Source organism: Miniopterus natalensis, chromosome 1 (assembly GCF_054644295.1).
Source record: "Miniopterus natalensis isolate mMinNat1 chromosome 1, mMinNat1.hap1, whole genome shotgun sequence".
NCBI lineage: Eukaryota > Metazoa > Chordata > Mammalia > Chiroptera > Miniopteridae > Miniopterus > Miniopterus natalensis.
In genome coordinates, this window is record NC_142081.1 from 52,753,140 (window position 1) to 52,775,638 (window position 22,499).

Consider the following 22,499-nt stretch of genomic DNA (forward strand, 5'->3'; position numbering starts at 1 on the left):
GACACCTTGATTTTGGGTTTTTAGCCTCTAGAACTGTGAGAGAACAAACTTTTGCTGTTTTAAACCACCTAGTTTTTGGTAATCTGTTATAGCAGACCTAGGAAATGAATGCTCTTTTGTTTTTAGCTTTTAATTGAAAGGTTCTGTTTGTTCATTTGTCATTGTTTTATTCAATAGACATTTATTAAATGCCTACTGTGTGTCAGGCAGGATGCTAAATACTGGGCATGCAAAGTTAAATTAGACATAATTTCTGCCCCAAATATAATGCAATCATGCATATATGGTATGCAACAGGCTTATCTCTAGAATTGCTACAATACTCTCAGCATTTTATTTTATTGTTTTGAATCATGAGTAAGGCGAGTGAGCAAAATGACTCATCTCATTAGGAATGTGCCGCTTTTGAAAATTCTTATCAGTATACAGGCTCTGTAGACAAACCAATGCCAGGTGGCAGAAAACCTTTATAGGATTTGGGAACCTGGTTGGAGATGGTGCCTTGAAGCTGTAACTCAGGGAAACATTAAACCACCTTTAAACTTGAGTACTGGTCTCAAAACCTAAGATCTATTTCCTTATTCCATGCCGGAAATTAAAAAAATTTCTCTCTGCTTGTTGACTTTTGACAAGAATTAGATGTGTAATAATAGAAGAAGAAAAACAAAGAGAGGGGCAGAGAGCATAGAAAATAAGAGTAATGATTTGTAAATTAGAGCTAAAGATTCAAGGCACCTGGGAAATTTGGAGGCTATAGAGTGATATTGCCAGGAACATGTGAAAAGAACTCTGGCAGTGGCATTGTGGGCCGGTTACCAGAGACAAGGGAGACGGGAAGGTGTAACTGGGATCATGATGCTGAACACTGCAGAAGGGAGCAAAGGGACCCTCATGATGGAGACAGATTAGATGCTGAAGATGTGAAAAAAATTGATAGCATTTTAAAATGGAGACTATATGTGCAATAAAGTTTTCTTTCTGTAAGTTTTAGAAAAGAAGTGATAATTCACTCAAAATAAGTACTTACTGGATTTTAAAAAAATGTTTTATATATATGTTTTTATTAATTCCATGGAGAGGAAGGGAGGGGGGAGACAGAAAGAAAGGGAGAGGGAGATAGAAACATCAATCTGCTGCCTCCTGCACATGCCCTACTGGAGACTGAGCCCCCAACCCAGGCGTGTGCCCTGACGGGGAATCGAACCTGTGACCTCCTGGTGCGTGGGGACAACACTCAACTAACTGAGCCACACCGCCACACAGTACTTACTGGGTTTTAAATTTGACTAATGTCCTGTGTTAAGCACAGTATGAGGGAATTTGAGGGGGAAAGAAGAAAAGTGAAGTATTGAGAAGTGGAATTAAGATAAGAGAGGGATTCATGGAAAAGAACGTAAGAACGTCAGTGAGATTGAAGGTGCTGTATTGGCAATGAGCGGTGAACTTTGTTCGGATCATTTAATTTGCTCTGTGTGTCAATCACGCATGTCAAGACTTCATCAGGGACATGAGGTAGAAATTCTTTAGGGGCATTGAGAGTAGTGACAGGGATTCACGTTAACCACTCACCCATCTATCACTCAAGCCACATTTATGTGACACTCCTCTGTACCAGCCACTGTGCTAGATACTGGGGATAGGGAAATTATTAAAGACCCATATTCCTTCCCTCAAGGAGCCTGGAGTTTAGGGTAAAAGGTGGACAAATAAACAGACTACTTTATAGTAGTAAGTGCCATGATAAAAGGAAACCTGAGATGCTGCGGGAGCACACGTGCGTGCGCGCGCGCACACACACACACACACACGTACAGACTCCTTATAGAGGACTGTTGGAACCTGTGTTGTCTTTCTAGCCCATGAGGCAGGAGGGTGTTGGGGAACGCCCACCAACCTGGTGTCAGGAGGCTGAGGTCTGGTCCCAGCTCTGTCACTAATTGGCTGTGTGACTGAGAACCATGGACCTCAATTTTCTCAGCTATAAAACAAGGGGGTTGGATACCAGTCATTTTTAAACTCTTCTTTGTCCAACCAGCAGAGCCCTTTCAAACAAAATCTTACACAGAAACCCAACATATAGAGCAGATACAAGTGTTGCTGCTCAGGATGAAACTGGGTCGGGGATCCGGAGTGTGTCTTCTTGGCTGCCCTCTCATCCTCTGTGGTGGCCCTTGAGGGGCCTCCATGGACATCACTGAACCATATAGTGCTTCTCCAAGTGAAGTCTGAGGACTGCCTGGGTCCAAATTAACTGGGCACAGACTCTTGAGCCTTTTCCCAGACCTCCAGAATCAAAACCTCTGGGTTTGAGGCCTATGACTCTATTTTAATTAGCCCTTAATGGAATTTTTATGCACACCGAAATTGGAGTACTGCTGGGCTAGCTATTTCAAGGTCCCTCCCAGTCCTTAAGCACTGAGGCTCTGTGACACTCTTTAGCTTTTTGTGACGATGAGATACCTAAGAAGGGAAGTCAGAGACTCTATAGAACAAAAAGATTTAACAGAAAATTGGAGGTTAGAAGTGTAAGGGTGGATAAGATAGTAATAAAAATAATAGTAATAATAATAATAAAATAGATGACAGTAGAAGAGGAGAATTTAATATAAGGAAATAAGTTACAGAACAGATTAGGGAAAGGAGAGAGTAATTTAACCAAAGGATCTTCCAAAAATGAAGATATTGTATTCCAATTGGACAAAATTGTGGCAAAAAGTGCCAGGAGACAATTCAGAGCATGAGGCTGCCAGAGTTAATGCCCTGACCAGATCTTTCCACAAATCCTGTGCTCACCTCTGTCATAGCACATGATGTCTTACTGGCCTCCTTACTGTTCATTTATTTGTCCAGATGTACTGATGCTTGTTAGGTGCCGCATATATAGGGGACCCTAACAGACAGATAGCCATGCTGAGTGGCATTTTATTATAAGCCGAGGCAAGAGTGCTACTAAGGAAAAGATTATGGTTCTAAAGAGAGGTGTGTGTGTGTGTGTGTGTGTGTGTGTGTGTGTGTGTGAGAGAGAGAGAGAGAGAGAGAGTATTAATTAGGCAAGGGGTGTGAAGGGATGGAAAGGAGAGTTACAGATAAAGGTAACAGCATGTACAAAGGCTCTGTGGATGGAGGGAGGGTGGGGATTGTGAGGGACTGAGTGTCAGAAGCACAGAGAGCAAGGCTGAGAGAAGAGCAGTGTGAGATGAGGCTGGGAAAGCAGTCAGAGGCCAGACCCTGCAGGGCCTGGACGACCATGTTAAGAGTTTGGGTCTTTTTCTTAAGAACAGAGGAGATACATGGAAGGAATTACCCTTTGAAAAGCTCATGCCTGCTGCATGGGGGAGAAAAACCAATGGAGGGGGCCGGGGTAGAGGTAGGGAGGGGCGGTTGTCTGTTGCTGTGCTTGTCTGTCCTTCTACTGCTGCGAGTGACTGGAGGCTGAAACAGTCTGTGTTCCCATCGCCTCACTGAACAGTGTCCTGCATGCAGGTGATGCTCAATCATTAATGATGGATGAGCTGCATACATTTAAATAAATCAAATGCATCATTTCGAGTCATGATCAGAATACCTTTTATGTACTTTACTTTCCCCTTTTTTCTTCCCTACCACTATTATGGGGACAAGGGGAGGTGTTCACATATTGCATGTTCTGTGAACATCATAGTCTGCTGTCACAGCCGCTTGAGACTGGTGTTTGCTGTGGGTATTTGGATAACAGCCCCATCTCTAATCCAAGTGCTCTGTGTTACTGGGAGTCTCCCTGACATTGCTGCACCTTAATGTGCATGGGACCATGTCTGACATTTAAAAAATGGGAGAGGATTAGGTCCATCTGGGCTTCATTTCTGAATTAGTAGAGCTCAAGGTAGCATTTGAAACAGTGCTTACTGTTTCTTTCACAGCTGCCCCCTGGTTGCAGCATGTTGGAAAACAAACATGTGGGAACCTGGGAAGCCCTAGACACTTGGACAGAGATGCAGAGATGGGCTTTCTTAGGTCTACATCAGATGTTTGCCTCCCACCGGACTTTCTGAATTGCCTGGCTAACAAATCCTGTTGACCCAGCTTGCCTCATCTGGTTACCTTGCCCCTTACCAGGCATTTCTGTTTAGACATAATTTTCCCTCTTCACACTGCTAAATTTAAGGCTTACTTTTCAAATCAAATGCTCATGTGGCTGGTTGCCTGAGAAATCACATGTGGGGAGCTGAGAGACCCAGGCAGGGAACTTTGCCCTCGCTTCTGGAGAGTGGGTCTGGAAACCATATGAATTGTAAATAGTTTTAAAATGTAAAAAAGTGAAGCTTTCTGCCAAAAGGAGAGAGCTGAGTTTCTTTTTTTCCCCTTCTAGACTCAGTTATTAGGTATGTGTTGAAAAATACTGACCTCTATCATACTATCTGTTTACTGTCTCTATCAGCTGGGGATGGACCAACCAGATTAACCCCCTTGAGGACTCAGCTCTGCCAACACTTGCTTTATTAGAAATAGGTTTGGGGGTCACAGCTATGTATCATGAATAAAGTTGTTAGATACATGATTTTCATGGAAATTTGCCTTCTTTCACTTAATACTTCCTTCTGAAACTTGGATGATAGAAATGGTTAATATTTTCAAAAAAATAACAGAGCCTAATTTTCCAGTAAGAGCAAGAAAAAGAAGACATAGGTAGTGGGACAGGGCTTCCCCTTCCCAAGTACCTAACACAACATCGCAGCCCACACTGAGAAATGTTGCTCAGCACATGCCTCGTTTTCTTTGTTGTGCTTGCTCCTATCTTACCCCATCTTTCATTATAGAAAGTAGTCCCATAGGCTTTTGTTTTTGTTATTGTTGTAGCTTTTGGTTTTAATTTTTGTGGGTGGCAAGGCACAGAGACGATGTCACTTTTTCTTAGGTATAGACTACCAGTGACACCCTTTCATTCTGTATTGACAAATATCTCCAGTTTTATCTTATTTTCCCCCTCGTCTTCCCAATTTTGTCTTTTTTCTTATGGCATTTCTCACTCCTCTTCTGGGGTAAAGGAAAAGAAAACTGGAGTTGAGCTACAAAAAATGATAGGAAAATAATATTCAATAAAGGCCCCTTTTAAATAGAGAACATCTTAGGATATTAAATGTCTAAAAAAGGTAGAGATTATAGCAGAGTTTATGCAAATAAATATGCAAAAGACCACAGGATAAATGCTTAGAATTGGCACGCAGATTTGTTGATGCTCAGTTTCAAATCTGGTACTGATAATGTCAAACTACTCAGATGGTACCTAATTGTTGGCCACCATCTCTGGCATGAAATCTCCCAATTAACTAAGTTGAAAATACAATTCCCAGCAGTGGGTCTTGTGATTAGGAAAGAAATTCAAAAGAGACCAGATTGCTTATACACATATTTAGATATATTTTTGCAGCTTACAAATAAAAACATAAGGCCTGAAACCCCCTGATAGTAGATAACAGAGGGCTTAGGGGAGTGTGAGGCCAGCCTGTCATTGCTCTGAAGCAAAAATCTTCATCTTGGAGTTGGGTGGAGCACACAATATAGAGAGTTTCCCAGAAAGAAATTTAAAGGGCAAGTTTTTGGCAGAAAGATTTCATTTTTCCAATAGAGAAAACCAGAGTCTATTCCAGACAAAAGGCATCATCTAGGTATGTCCAGGGAGCAGAAAGTACTAGAGTCTTTGGGGTCTGAGTAATGTCAGAGAAACAAAGGGATTGCATCAGAAGGCCTTTATTATCCCCCTGGCCTCCAAAACATAAGAAATGGGTCCACTGTCTGACATATCAGCCCTCCAGACACATAGGGCAGCGGATGAGTAAGGACCTTCACCAGAAGCCACGTTTACCTAGGCCTGCAGGGCCCAGGAATAGGTGGGCTAGTTTGGGAGCTCTAGTTCATGCCCTACATTGGGGCATAGAGACTATTCCAGCTCCTGCTTACACCCCAATCCTACTGGCTCAGATGGGAAATACTAAGAGGGCTCAACAACAGAGCAGGCCTTGTTGGGGCCAGTTGAACTACTGTCCCAGCACTATTAAAAACAGATATATGGCCTGGCCAGAGTGGCTCAGCGGTTGAGCATCAACCTATGATCCAGGAGATCAAGGTTCAATTCCCGGTCAGGGCACATGCCTGGGTTGCAGGCTCCATCCCCAGCAGGGAGGCATGCAGGAGCTGATAGATGACTCTCTCTCATCACTGATGTTTCTCTCTCTCTCTCCCTCTTCCTTCCTCCCTCTGAAATCAAGAAAAATATATATTTAAAAATAAAACAAAAACAAAAAACAACCCCCCCCTCCACCCCCCAGATATATAGCTGCTCGCAACCAAAGAGGAATGTTTAGGTCTTAGTTCTCTGAATATTAAGTATCTTCAGTGTACCTGAGCTGATTAACATGCCATTGCTAGTTTCATGGATTCACATTTTTGGGGGCGAGAGATAAACCAGTGGATAGTTTCAATATAATGTGTGTGATGATAGGAGTATGCATGGGCTGCCATAGAAGTACTCAAGAGGGGGTGTTTAGCCCAGTTTAGGGGTTCAGAGGAAGTTTCCTAGAAGAGGTAAGTCTTTAAAATTAATCAAAAAAGGTCAAAACCCCAGAAAAGTAAAAATTTCTACTTTTTAAATGAAAAGTATTATCCCTTGTATTTGTTTGTTTGTATTTTACAAATATGCATATTTGCAAAGAAGCCCATGCAATATATACAATTTTGTATTCCAGTTTTTTCTTTTGACATAATAACTCATATATGACATTAAAAATTCCTTGCACCCGGCGGGGCATGGCTCAGTGGTTGAGCATCGACCTAGGATCCAGGAGATCGAGGTTTGATTCCCAGTCAGGGCACGTGCCCGGATTGTGGGCTTGATCCCCAGTTGGGGGGTGCAGGACGCAGCTGGTCAATGACGACTCTCTCATCATTGATGTTTCTGTCTCTCTCTCTCCTTCTCCCTACCTCTCTCTGAAATCAATAAAGACATATTTTTTTAAAAAAATTCCTTGAAAACATTTTTAATAGATGAATAAAAGATGTTCTATAATCCATCATTTCTCTATTGTTGGATAATTAGCTTGTTTCTAATTTTTTGTTTTTAATGAATGACTCTCAGAGAAACATCTTTGTATGTAAATTTTATATGTATCTTTAATTATTCCTTTAGGCTATATTTCTAGGGAATTGAGACTTGGCCCTTTTAAAAAGATTCTTTTTATTTTTAAAAGATTCTTAATATATGTTATTTTCTAGGAAGTTTGTGCCCATTTATCTTTCCATTTGAACAAATGAGTGGTTTCTCCACACCTTCATAACCTTGAATATTATCTAGGCCAACCAGATAAGTATAAACAGGTGTTCTGTTGTTTTAAAAATTCATTCATTTCTAATGAAGGTGATTATTTATTTATTTATTTATTTATTTATTAACTGTTTGTATTATTTCTCTTTTTAGTGACTTTTCTACTTACATTCATTGCCTATTGTTGGTCCATAGTATTTTTGTGTGTGTCCTGTCTGAGAATTTCTTTTAAATCTTTTCTTTAATAAATTCCTCAGTGGGAAACAATGACCCCCCCCCCCCCCCAGGTTGTGTACAGAGATGTTGCTTCAGGGTCTGTGCTGGAGTAGTGTGCATGTTGAGCATAGTTTTCTAGCAGGACTGGGTTGTGCTAAGTTACCTATATTCCAAAGAGTTTTCTTTCTATAAGATAACGCAGATCAAACTTCCTGCTACAAACTCCTTAGTGACTCCCCTACCCATTCCTTACTGTCGTAGCACCTGCTCTAATCAAGCTTCGGCTAGCCTTTCTAACATTCTCTACAGTCACATGGAACTATTTGCTTTGCTTACACCTGCGGTGTGCTCCTTCCCTTCTCCCCCTTTCACCTATCAAGGCTCAGCTGCTGTTTTAACTATCTCTGGAAATCCCTCTGATATCTATTTCAGGCAGGTAGAGCACATGCTATGTTTCCCATAGCATGTACCTGTTACCAGACTAGAGTTAAGCATGACATTTAAATAATCCATCTTAAGCCTTCCCCTTGACTGTGGGCCTCTTCAGGCCGGGAACCACTTTGTGTTTCTCCCCAGTGCTTGGCCCACTACTTGGTTTGTAGTAGGTGCTCACTGCTTGTTGAGTTCAGCAGAATCCTCTCACTCTTTCAGCCAGAAACATGCACTCAGGATAATAATACAGAAATTGGAAATTTAAAGACATGGAAGAAGCTGGCATCCTTGTAGATGTGCATCTTGCCTTATAGCTGTATGAAATTAAGTCAGCAGTATGCACTTTGAGGGGAATGAATAAAGCTCTTATGCTCTAAACTATTATGCTTTGCCCTGCAGTGATTCATCTTATCCTTACCTCCTTCCTGTACTGGCCATTTAGCTCTGCTATACTTTCTTAGGGTCTTCCAAATAGGTGTAGTTGTATGGAATTATTATTTACTTCAGTCCTAGAGCTACATATGTTAAGCAAACAGCATGAGTGACCATGTAAATAATTAATGCATTCAAATATTCATTAAGGCCCTAATATGTGCCAGACACTGTGTTACATACTAGGGATAGAGAAATAAGCAGGGGAGAAAAATCCATGCCCATAAGGAACCTCTGTCTAGTGGGGAAGATAGATGATAAAAAGTAAAAATAAATAATAAGATTTCAAGCAGTTACAAGTACAACAAAGAAAGTGAAATATGATACAGTAATAAGATAAGAGTAATGGGATGGGACAGAAGCAGATGAGTTTAAATAGGGTGTCAGAGAAGGTCCCTTGCAGAGAGGAGATTAAAGCTGAGAGGGAGCTATCCATACCAAGACCGTGGATCAATGGAACAATAAGTATAAAAGCTGCTAAGTGGAAATGAACTTGGCAGTAAGATGTGGACTGGGGCTAGAGTATTGTGAGAGGAGCTCTGGGGCACTCCAAGGTTTGAAGATGGGAAGGAGAGAAAGGACGGGCTAAGGTTTTGGGAAGGGGTGACTAGTGAAGTCAGAAGAAAACCAAGGGAATGTGGCGCTCTGGATTTAAAGCAAAGAAAGTGTTTGAAGAAGGAGGGAGTAGCTAACTGTTCTGGATAAAGTGAAGACTGAGAACTGATCCTTGGACTTAGCAACATAAAGAGAAGTTTTATTTGGCAGGATGAAGACAAAATCCTGCCTGAAGAAAGCAAGGACAGTCAAGAAGTAGAGATACTGAACATAAATAGCTCTTTTGAAGACTTGAAATACAAATCAAAATGTACTGTCCTTATAATAAGAAAAATAGTCAGAATACTTTAAAGTATACATTATTTTATAGTTTACAAAGTGCTTTAATAAATTTATCTTATATGAAACTCACAAATGTTGTGATAGGTAAGTGTTTAAATGTCAGGTGGGTTTATCTTATTTTCAAGACCTTAGTCTTATGACTAAAGAGGTATTCTGAGGGGTTGGCATGTGCACGTTAATGAAGGTCATGGTGGGTATTTCCAATTTTCGTCAACTTCTTGTCTAAGTCACATGGCTGACTGGGTGAACTGGGACCCAAGCCCATGTCTTCTGATTCTAGAGACATGACTCTACCATGTTGCATCATTTTTGTCATAAACAAAAGGTCAGGATTCTTCCCGTTAAGAATTTCAGGATTAAAAAAAAAATTGATTCCAACTTCTGGTCCATTCTGAACAGTATTTTGTTCTTGCAAGTATCAAGGTTGTCCCTACAATGTTGTCTTTAAAGGGCAGCGTCTTTACTACAAAATTTCCTAGTTTTTGTTTAAGCAATCCATTAGGATTTGTCGTTCATGAATTTGAAATATTACCTTGAATTTTGTTTCTCCTCACAATGAAAGTGTCTAGGGTACAAAACTGCTGGTTCATTGAAAGGAAGTATTCGAGTAACTGTGAACAACAAGATTTATCCTGGTCTTGGGAGAAAAATGAATGACATAATGATTGAAGCCTCAGAAAACAGAGATATTTTACTCATGACCACAAAATCCTGATTGAAATCTGTTTGGTGCGATGTTAAGTCATGATTCTGAGAAGCCAAATCTGGAGGGACTGGAATAATATAGTCCAGGCATATAGTTTTGTGATGAGCTCATTGTATAAGGGGACGAAGCTGGGAATATATTGAGGAATGAAAGTTAATGCATCCTTTATTAGACAATTTCTATGATCTATCAATTTTCTTGCTAGGCTTTTGATGACAGCTGTATGGCAAACAATCTAACACTGAGGTCATTCTCTTAAAGTACAGGTATTCTTCATTGCTGAGTGGAGGAATGTCCACATGCTCCAGGTATCAGGAGGGAAAGATAATTTAATCAGGGTTATTTAAGAACCAGCTTTATATTTTTTCACTAGTCTTTAGGTTCCTTGATAACCACAGCCTGTATCTAACTCCATGTGTAGCTCCAACACTCAGCACAGTGCCAGGCTCAGAGTGCTCATTTTGTATGTATGAAGGTCTTGAACTCATTAATGAAGGGTGATGGTACCTCATGTGCCAATCAGTGATGATCTAATAAGAATTCGACCTACACGCTGTCCTATTTCCAAGGTACTGAAAATGATAAACATTACAACCTACTTCAAAATAATACTTAAAATGTTTCCTAAACAGTGTTTAGGACTTAATGTGCCTGCAAACGTAGTGAATGAATAAACTCATGATCTAGTGATATCCTGTACTTTGTGCTCCAAAACTAGGAATGCTATTTCCAGAAAACTAGATTCTCTGACCAGAGCAAACCAAATCACACCACTGAGAGATGCCTTTGCTCTGTGTTGATATGGCCTGTATTATTACTTGGCATGTTAAGCAACTAATCTTTTTTTTCTGGCTTTTGGTTCTCTCTTAACATGGCCCTGCATACAAAAATTAATTAAATATATCACTAGAGGCAATGGGGAAAAACACACAATATAAGCCTTTTATCCTGGAACCAAGACATTCAGGTTTGATTCTCCTCTATTGGGGAGCTATCTTCTTTTGGGGTGTTTTTCAAAAGGAGGAGTTGTTATTAACCACTGAGCTGGGTAAGAGCATATTCTCTGACTTCTCAAAGTAAAATAGGCAACTAGATGAAAGGAATGGTTGATCTACTCAGGCTAAGGTGATTGCTTATAAATTTTTTTCATCAAAATATGTTCTTTATATAAGGGATATTTCAGAAACAGTGATGTCCCCCATATAGGCATTATTCTGAGGGCATTTGGGTAGTTAGGGGTTGTCTGTAGACTATTTAAAAAAAATGAAAATGTGCTAAAATTTTATCTTCCAACTTCATTTATTAGTCAGTGGAAGAAGGAGTCAATTGGATGACCCAAAGTATTACAAAATTTTCCCAAAAGGTTTTAAAGTGGAGGGGGCGGGGAACGTAAAGTTCATGGCCACTGCTCCTAATGATTTTATAGAATTGAAACTGGAACTAGTGAAATGTGAAATAGCTTAGAATTAAAACGGAATATCCTAATTACATGGACATGTCCACAGCAAAACTGAGAAGTGGGCTCTCAGTTTGTACATGATGCCCTGCTGTGCCACCCGCATCCCCTTCCAGGTTGCAGAATATATTTCTGCAGCTACAGAGTTTTCTTATTGCCTCTAGGGTCGCCTATACACAGCCCTCCACTGTCATCCCTCTCTGCAATTGCCCTTGGCTGAGAGGGGCTGTTTTTCTCAAGTTTACCTATTCTTGCTAGGGCCAGACTGCATCCAATGGCTGAACAAGGCCAAGATATCTGGCTTGGCCTCCTACACCCAACTCTGAAGGGCATCCAGCTCCAGAGCTCCCCGTGGGGTTCGCGGAGCCTCTGCTGTGAGCCCATCAGCTGCCCACTTCCTCCCTCTGCTCAACGGTGCTGCCTTCACTTCCCACAGGTGTTAATCCCAAGAGTACTTGCCAATAAACTTCCGGCACACAGATCCCCCTCTGCAAGTGCTGCTGAGGAATCTGACCTAGAGCTCAATAACTGTTCTCTCCACAGTCCATCTAAGGTATTTCCTTTATCATTCGTATGTGAGAGCAGGGGTAATAGTCTTCCAATGAAATAATTTTCTTCTGATTTCCTTCTGGTCTCATCATCTTTTAGCCATCTATTAACGGGATCCTACTAAGAATTTACAGAAGACAGAGGATCTTAAGAGACGGATTCAGGAGAAGGGTTTCAGTTTAGAGAAATGAATTAAAGAGAGTACATTTTCTGCACAACTCTTAGTAGGCTTGCACAGTTCAGGTAAAACTTAATAAGTGAATTGATCATTCTGTTTTCAAAATAGGAAGGCTACACTGTGTGTGTATTTTTGCATCCTACGAATGCACAATAGGAGCTGTAAAGATTTGTATAAATTAAGTGAGACGTCTCTAAGATTGATTACTTTTTCTCAGCAAATTGTTGAACTAAATTATCCATGCTGCTGGACTACATCCCCCCTTCTTCCCACGCTTCGCCCCTGGAAGAATTGGTGCGAGAGCATCTTCAGCAGCTGACCACAGACCTCCCCGTGTGATTCTGCCTCAGCATAAGCATCATGCTAATAAGGAGGGAGGGAAAGTGGGGGAACATCTGTATTCTTCAAAATAAATAGATTCCAAAGATATGAGTATTATGCTATTCTCAATGTAATGAGATTCTGTTCACCAGTCTGTTGTTAGAGGATCAGGGCCAAGCTGTATGTCTTCCTCTAGTGTGGCTCTGACAGCAGTGGGATTGAAAAGAACCAGAAACTGCTGCTGTCCACTGAACATCTGTGTCATGGGACCATGACTGCAAGCTGTCTTTGGATCGACTGGTTTTAAACACCGGGAGCATGCACTCACCATTTCTGTGATCATATTCCTTCAGCTCCTCAGGTCCATTCTTTTTCTAAGTATCATAGAAAATAAAGTAAAAGGGAACAATAAATATAGATTTATTAAGAGGATGGGCTTTGTAGACTCAGGTTCCAGTCGCAGATCTGCCACTTACGTGTGACCTTGGAAGAGTTTTCTTTTTTCTATTTTTTCCTCCTCAATTGGCCTTTAAAATACCTCTATATAATGCCAAAAAAATCATGTACTGAATGTAATTCATACAAAAGAAAACAGCATACGATGAATTCAGTCTTCCTTCCATCCCACTTCTCTTTATTTCCTTTCTCCTGTGGCAACCACTAAACTGTTTCTAGTGTGTGTTTCAAGAAGTTTTCTATACATGTAGGAACAGAGATATGTGGAGGTATATCTTTGCTTCAAAACACTGATAAACCTTACCACATATATGCAGTGTTCTGCACATGCTTGTTTTAACCTAATAATGTAACTTATAGAATATTTTGTATCAGCACATATAGACCTATCTTATTCTTTTTGTGACTTCATTCCATTGAGTAGATGAGCCATGGTTTACCATGATATGTCCATCTAATCCTTATTGGTGGGCATTGATGGTTTCTAATAGATTGCTATTACAAATAATGTTGCAATAAACATCCTTGTACATCCATCTTTAAGCACCTGTATGATCAGTTCTTTAAAGTGGAATATTTATATCAAAGTGTGTAGGCATTTAAATTTAAATTTGCCTGGCCAGGTGTGGCTCAGTGGTTGAGCATTGACCTAGGATCCAGGAGATTGAGGTTTGATTCCCGGTCAGGGCACATGCCTGGTTTGTGGGCTTGATCCCCAGCAAGGGATGTGCAGGAGGCAGCCGATCAATGACTCTCTCATCATTGATGTTTCTGTCTCTCTCCCTCTCCCTTCCTCTCTCTGAAATCAATAAAGATATATTTAATAAATAAATAAATAAATAAATAAATAAATAAATAAATAAATAAAGAAATAAATTTCTGATAGATGTTGCAAAATAAATCACATATCTCAATTTCTCTGAGCATCAGTTTTCTATTTTATAAAATAGGAGTAGCAGCTTATGCCTATCTTATAGGGTTGGTGTGAGGATACATGAATATCCTCATGAATAGCATTGTCAGATGTAGCAAATTAAAATGTAGGACATCCAATTAAATTGGAAATTCAGATAAATAATGACAATTTTTTAATATAAGTGTTCCCAAATATTAAAAATTATTTTAATATACTAAAAATTATTATTATTTTTTAAAGGGTACCGTTTTTTATTTTTTTAAGTATATCGTTACTGATTTCAGAGAGAGGAAGGGAGAGGAAGAGAGATAGAAAGATCAGTGATGAGGCAGAGTAATTGATCGGCTGCCTCCTGCATGCCCCCTGCTGGGGATCGAGCCCGCAACCTGGGCATGTGCCCTGACTGGGAATCGAACCATGACCTCCTGGATCATGGGTCAGTGCTCAACCGCTGAGTCATGCCCAGCTGGGCTTGTTGTTTATCTTAAATTCAAATTTAATTGGATGTCACTTATTTTATTTGGCAATTCTATACATGAAGGAATCAGTATAGTCCCTGGCACTAAATAAGTGTTGATTTCTACAATTCTTATTAGGCATTCAGGAAAATGCTATCATTTGACAATGTTTTTGGAAATATTTATTCTATATTCATTAATTTATCATTTATTCAACAAGTATTTATTTGTTGTCTGCGGTGAACTAGGCACTAGATTCTGAGGAAATAATGGTGAATGAAACAATGTCTCTATGGGCAGAAGAATACTTTTGTATATTATAGGTCTGACATGGACTTGAGATTAAAAAGAAACCACGCTCAGTATATGCAAATTGGTTTATTAGGAGAGGTCAGTAATATTGATCTTCTTTATCATCTTCTCTTTCTAATATCGCAACACATTTTCTATAGCTTTTGAAGAAATCCTCTTTTCAGGATTCTATATTGCTAATGGGCAGTCAGGTGCATTAAAGTCTAGGGGGGATGAAAGGAACCTGGAGGAGCTCCCCCTTCTGTCCCTCAAGGCTTCAGCAGTGGCCTTGGTATCCTGTTCAAGGTAAATACTTGATTTGTAGCCTCTGCAGCCAATAGTTCAGCGACATGGAGTGTGGTAGGGGCTACCTCACTCTCAGACTTGCATTTCCTCAAGAAGGTTCGCAGCAAAGCCTAGCAGCTCTTAGCACCTCATCGGGAAGAGGCAGGGTGAGACCAATTTATCAACAATTGTTAGATGTAGTTGCTCTGTCTCACCACCTTTTCTCAGAACTCAGATTCTCTGATATTCAGAGAGTAGACGTTATACAGGCATACTTTGTTTTATTGGTTTTCATGGATGTTGTATTTTTACAAATTGAAGGCAAGACCCTCCACCAGCAAAAACATTACGATTCGTTTTATTGCTGCACTCGCGTCATTGTGGCGGTCTGGAAAGGAACCCGCGACGTCTCTGAGGTATGCCTATAGTTAATGGGTGTACTTTAAAAAATTCTTTCCTCTAAGTAATCCTAGTCACTATTCTGTGGCAGTTAAACTCCATATGTTTTATGGTGCCTTTGGAATTTAAATTTTATGAGTTCTTTTCTTGAATTTTGGCTTATTTAGCCATTGACTTGTGACTTTACTGAGGTAAAGGCTATCTTACAACCCCATCTGTTTTTGAAAAATCGCTTGCAAAGAAGCATTAACTAGATTATGTCCATTTCAAAACCTGAAATGAAATACATATATTTTAAAGTCTTGCAGTTCTTGATTCAGTGCAATGAAATGAATTAGTTTGATTGCAGAAGAGTCATAAATTGCAATTCCTCCACGAGAGCAGAAGGCCTTTCCCCGACAAAAGTAAAAGCACAACTTGTTTGTGTCAACTCTATAGAGCTAAGTGTCATTGTCACAGCCCATTAGGCCATCCTGTGTTCCCTTCACAGAGCTATGATGTAAGCTTGCTTCAAACACCAGCCGTGACAACAGCTGCACCACACATGGAGAGCCAGGGAGTGTCCCTTTTCATTGTTTTAGGATGATGACGAAATGCAGTCACCATACAAACGAAAATCTTAGAAGTTTAGAAATATTTTGAAGATGAGCTTTAATTTTTCCTACTCACCCCTCCAGTCTGGCCGGTATGCCTTTTATGTGTTGTCAGTGGTGGTGGGAGTGGGTAGAATAAGAAAAATGGTGAAATTTAAAATAGAGATGATTTTAATGCATTTGAAGGTCTTTATCAGCTCATACTTGTTCAGTAAGCTTGGCTACTTCTTAGCTATTACCCTTAGTACTCATTGAAATATATGTTTGAAGTCTTAGTTAAGTACAGTTATAATAACCTGGTAAGATAGAATAGGAAATAATATAAAAAAACACACCCTCTCCTTTGATTGTATTATATACATTGATTGCTCTACAGTTAGATATTCAAATAAGAGGTTTAACCAAGGTATCACATACCTCTGTGACTTACCAATATCTCGAGGCCCTTTTTCTTCAAAACTCTAATTACATCTGTAGAGTATTACTTTCTCTTCTAAAATAACTTATTTTGTTCTTCTTCTTCCTCTTCATTCAATTTCTGGTAACTTCTTCAAGTCATAAGATGACTTTCTATCACAATCTTACTTTGTAAGGGTTATAGTCTCTTCTTGGCAGGGTGATGTCCTCAAATCTAATCAGTGTGTCTGTGTGTCCATTGTCAGGGTTAATCATGAGAAAGTTAAACAGTGCTGGGGTTGGAGGCGACATCTAGGGAATACTGATTGTTGCTTCTTGACAAATTGTTAGTTTTGGGTAATATTTCTTTTGAGAAAATTTTTCTTGTGATAGTGCACATTCACATTTTGCTTAAAGCTCAGAAAAATTGTGTGTCAGCCTGCATTGTTGCCTGGTGAAGGTTCTCCCCAGCCCGTAGCCCACAGAGGTGATATTGTGTCCCATAGAATTTGTACATGCCAGAAAAATGTTAAGATCTCAAATATTGTTAGTCATAAGACTTTGGAGGTAAAGTATTTGGAGTACCTTTAGGGGAGAATGTTCCATTGGGACAGGTGGAAAGGGATAGATGACTGAAGATAGAGCAGGTGTTGGAAGGTGTCTGGAACAACAAAAGGGCCTTTTGGGAAGAGGAGCTTGGAGAGACTGATAGGTATATGGTCTGGGCAGAGGGCAGGTAGGTGGCAACAGGGAAAAAGAAAGAGGACTGGAGTGCAATAAAGTAAGGGATCCTGGGCTCATACTATAGTATTACAGGTATTTTCTGCTTTCTTGGACTATTAAATGACATGAGCAGATTAACAGTCAGATATTAGCAAAGCATGGTCAAGTGAATTATTCTGAGTGATTTTCTGCTTTTGGAAATATTTAATAAATTAGAAAGTAGAAGTTAAGGTACAGGTAGGGGTGCAGGGGTGTAGGAAGGGAATGAGCATGAAGATTTGGCATGAGGAATGGTATTTTGCTCAGCTTTATCACTCCTCTGTATGGTCCCTATAGGACATCATGTTTACAATCATCCACATTGTCTAGTATTAGGGATTTTTTGCATGATTTGGGATTTTGCAAAAATTTTTCTCTTTTTTTTTTAACCCTCACCCAAGGATATTTTTTCCATTGATTTTCAGAGAGAGTGGGGGGGGGGCAGGGAGAGAGAGAGAGAGAAATATTGATGTGAGAGAGACACATCGATTGGTTGCCTTTGGCACATCCCCAACTGGGACCAGGGATTGAGCCTGCAACCCAGCTACGTGCCCTTGACCGAAATCAAACCCAAGATCCTTCAGTCCAAGGACCAATGCTCTAGCCCCCAATTTTTTCTTAAAGAGATTTTATTCAAGTATTTTTCCAAGTATACAGTTAATTTAAGTAATTCCTTTTGATATCATCACATCTTTAATAACATCTTTCCAAATGCTTTGGTTTTATAGAGGGAAATATGATACTGAACTAAAGAAAAACAAGTTAGAATTTAAGTAAAGAAATTCAGGTTTTGGTTTGTTCCCTCAAATAGTGGCTATTGCCACTTATGTATGCAAACTTAACTGTCAAATGTGCACTTTTGTTACCAGAGAAAAACACGCCTTGTCTTAGTTCCTGTAGTGTTCCCTTTCCACTGTGGTTCATTTTCCATTTGGATGGGCGAGATAAGGTATGGTCCTCCCTAGAGCTTATAATGTACAGGTAGGCAGAGTAAGGGTTTGAAAATGAAACTTAATATCATTTCTGCTTCTTCCTGAAACAGATGCACTTTCTTTTTTAAAAAAAATATTTTTCAATCAGAGTTTGCATTCAATATTATTTTGTATTAGTTTTAGGCGTGCAGCGTAATGGTTAGGCAATCATAACACTTTACAAAGTGTTCTATTTCCAGTACCCACCTGGCACCATACTTAGTTATTACAATATTATTGTAAGCAGATGCACTTTTCAATAGAGACTTCCTGACAATTCAGTAGCAGTATAATTTCCATAAATAAAGACACACTATCCATATTGTTCTGTTCACATCAACTTTTATCTGAGATTCTGTCCCCTAAGACATGTCACGAATGCTCTGAAGGAAGTGTACCAGGAGAAATAAACCAGCACCTAATCCGTACCTGTAAACATAAATAAAATGAGATTTAGAAGGCTTGTTAGGTTCTCCTGTTGTCATTGAACTAGATAAAGTGCAGGAAAGTATGGCTTTGGAAAAATGATTGAATTCTGGCTAGAGATGAAAATGCCGCAGTTGAAAACTTTCCAGAACAACATGTACTTGGATCCGTATTAAAGAAAATTTTTTTGAGTGTTTAAGCCAAATGACCCAGCAGGGTTGATAGTGTGAGGCATATTTCACAGTTGTATAAATATTTAAAACTGTTTTCCAGCCTATAAAACAAAGTAAATTAGGTTGTTTTTAAAAACGGCATAATGAAATTAACCTGCCCACCTTAATTTGTTGGGGAACCTGCCCTATCATCCCAGCCTTCTTCCTAAAAGGAAATTGCTGAGAGAAAAGAGTGCTGAAGACTTCCAACTTGGAAAACAAAGCTGGTTTACAGAGGTTTCAGATAATTTAAAAACGGATTGTTAGCATCACTGTATACTGCCACAGGTGGTCTGTTTCCAGGTGGCCTGTCTGCCTAAATTGTCACTAGGGGCCCAACCAACTAGATTCAATAGGTTTTTATCATAAACTCCTTTGAGATGGATGAAGGATAGACTCAGGGCTCCACTATACACAGGAGCCTCAGAGAAAGCAGTGCAGCATCTTGCCTGTGCTGTCCTCAAACCCAAGCTCTTGGCCCTAGCCATTAGAATGCCACCAAGTCTGTCCTTAGCCACAGAGTGTGGATGATTTGTAGGTGGTCTTTTCTCATTCAGCCTTCAGAGGCTTCTTTTATCACCCACATTGTTCTTGTCCTTTCCAAAATTTATTCTCTTGCATTTATTCTTCCCTGCATTTTAGCTCTTGCCATGACCTATTCTCCATAGCCTCTGATACTGTTGTGATGAACCTAGTTATTAATAATAGGAAAGGAGCAAAGGGAAGGCCAAATATTATAGGGGTGTCATTTGGGCAGCTTCACCAGGAAGCTACAACTTTACACTCCCAAGGTCCAACAAAGGGGAGATAGATGCATGCCTGGTAAAGCTGGGGTGACATAGGGAAGATGCTTGCTGTCAGTCGCACCTGAGAACAAAGGTCATTGGCTAGATGATGCTTGGCCACTGCAAGGGCATGAAATTTGGGATATTTAATCTCCTAAACAGGGGAGTTTGCTCTCTTGTATTCTTGTGCTCTTGCTGCTCTTGGGACTCTCGGGATTTGTGTGACTCTAGGCTTGTGGGGCTTCCTTGAGTTCACCCACGTGGCCCACGGGTTCCCACACACAATGGGCTAATGGCCTGCAACTAGCCTGATGCTGTACTGGACCTGGCTCCAACATGGAAAGGAAACTCTGGGCACTGACTCTGCTTGTAGCTTTGCTGAAGGGATGTAATTCCACGGAAATAAAGCTCTCTACCATAGCTCATCCTCCTGTGGGGACCTCCAGAAATGCTTATTCCAGGAGTACCCTAAGAACCCCACTCCCACTTGCAATGAGGACAGACCACCCCCACTTTTCTCCGATAACACTAGTCTCCTCATTCACTTCTTGCCTTCAGTTAAACAAACTTCTGAGACAATGGAAGTGGTGTTTCAACATTTATTAATAATAGAATTTGAAAAGAATGCCAGTGACTGAATTTACCCCTCCACCCCCAACCCCTTAATGTTCTGGTGAGGGAAATGCAAGCAAGAATTCATAGCTTCTGTATAAAGCTGGCACCATGGTGTGGTGGAAAGAGCACCCAGCCATCTTGAGTTGAGCCCCAGGGATCACTAATTCACTGGGAATCCTTGGGCAAATCAGTTGACTTCTCTGGGCCTTGGTCCCCACATCACTCAGGTAAAAGATTTTGTCATGTAAGGTCCTTTGAACTGAGCATTCTAGAAAAGCCTTGTCTGCTTTTGTCACGTGATGCTCCATTGTGAATACATTCCCTGGACTCTTTTCTGTTCCTGAAGAAAATTAATTTTGTTTTTGTTCATAGACTGCAGAATGAGAAATGGATGAATGTCAAAGTGGGAGACATCATTAAATTGGAAAATAACCAATTTGTTGCTGTGAGTATTTAAATAACGTATCTCAGATTAAAATAGCATATGTACTGCAGTATTTACATTTGCAAATTTAGTAAATCTGTACTAATCCAGAGTAATTAAAGAGGGAATGCCAAGATGTATTCGTAAAAATTCTCAATTATAAAATGTTTTAAAAGACATAGTGGCCCTAGCTGGGTAGGTCAGTTGGTTAGAGTGTTGTCCCGATACACCATGGTTGTGGGCTTGATCCCTGATCAGGGCACATACAAGAATCGACCACTAAAAGCGTAAGTAAGTGGAACAACAAATTGATGTTTCTCTCTCTGCCTTCTCTCTCTCTCATATCAATAAAAAATTAAAAGACATATTGATTACTTTCAATGACATTGTAACTCAGATAAGGCTGAATGATTATCACCTTGTCTATCGCCTTTGGGATCATTTAAATTAATAGATACAAAAGATATACAATAGTTTGATATAAATAGGAGCTTTAAAAATGCTCCAGAATACTTTAAAAACAGTTCATCCTCTCATAATTTGGATACTATCCCTCAATAATGGAATTAATACTGTTGTTTTTTTTTTTAAAAAAATATATCTTTATTGATTTCAGAGAGGAAGGGAGAGGGAGAGAGAGAGATAGAAACATCAATGATGAGAGAGACATTGATCAGCTGCCTCCTGCAGGCCCCCGGCTGGGGATCGAGCCCACAACCTGGGCATGTGCCCTGACTGGGAATCAAACCTCGATCTCCTGGATCCTAGGTCGATGCTCAACCACTGAGCCATGCCAGCCGGGTGGAATTAATACTGTTAATTTGCACTATACTTGAAGAAAAGATAACCATGCTTTCCCTGCCCTGAGGAACAGATGGGTTTGCATTATTAAGGTTCTTCCTCTATGGATGAGTCACAAAAGCCTCTTGTGGCAGAAGTAATTTTCTGACTTGTTGCAATGTAACCTAAGCATATCCACTATAGAGAGAACGTGCGAAGAGTGCATACCATTCTTGAGCCAAAATTACTCAGCTTGATTTTATTTTTTAAAAATATATCTTTATTGATTTCAGAGAGAGGAAGGGAGAGAGAGAAACATCATTAATGAGAGAGTCATTGATCGGCTGCCTCCTGCATGCCTCCTAGTGGGGATCAAGCACGCAACCCGGGCATGTGACCGGATTGGGAATCAAACCTCGATCTCCTGGATCCTAGGTCGATGCTCAACTGCTGAGCCATGCCCAGCTGGGCACCCAGCTTGATTTTAAAGGGGAAAGAGTGTTTTTGAAAATTCAACTTGGTCTTATTTCTCATATTTAACTTTCAATGAAGATGATAGCAATAGAATGTCATGCTCTTTGGGCTATGTCTCTCCTCCCCTAAGCTTAAAAGGATCATTTTAAAAGACATCCAGAATTCTCTAATTCTTATTATCATTGATCAAATATAGTTATGAAATACAGAGAAAGATGACTGTTTATACCAAGAGTTGCTTTTTTCCCTAAAACCCTGTTTTATAACAATTTAGACAACACACACACACACACACACACACACACACACACACACACACACACACACACACATACAGTCTATTTTTGAGTTGGAAACTTAAAAGCTTGAGACAATGAAAGGAGTGGATTGATTCTAAATTTAACTTTCAGGACTTAAGAATGGCGTAATTCTAATATTTTTAAAAACAAAGGTAAGAAAATTTTACAGATTTGGAATACTGATTTAACTAGAAAATTGTTAGGCTTATGTGTCAAAATAAATTACTAAAATTTTAGTTAATTCTTTTCAGACATTCAAATCCTTCAGAATTTCATAAAAACCTTTATTTTATTCATTATTATTGTTTATTTTTTATTAAAGTAGAATTGACATACAATATTATATTAGTTTCAAGTATATAACATAGTGATTCTACATTTATATACCTTATGATGTGATCACCACAATATGTCTAGTAGCCATCTGTTATTGCAAAATATTATTAAGATATTATTGACTATAGTCCCTATGC

At 39.7% G+C, this 22,499-nt stretch overlaps 1 protein-coding gene across 1 annotated transcript in view; it reads left to right on the forward strand.

The window, feature by feature from the left end:
• Nucleotides 1-22,499, forward strand: part of ATP8B4 (ATPase phospholipid transporting 8B4 (putative)) — a gene marked incomplete at its 5' end in the record, with an annotated part of 163,171 nt that overhangs the window by 40,604 nt on the left and 100,068 nt on the right. The window contains one exon of the mRNA XM_016210159.2: nucleotides 20,422-20,494. Within this exon, the coding sequence (XP_016065645.2) occupies nucleotides 20,422-20,494 (73 nt within the window). The remainder of the gene's footprint in view (nucleotides 1-20,421; nucleotides 20,495-22,499) is intronic.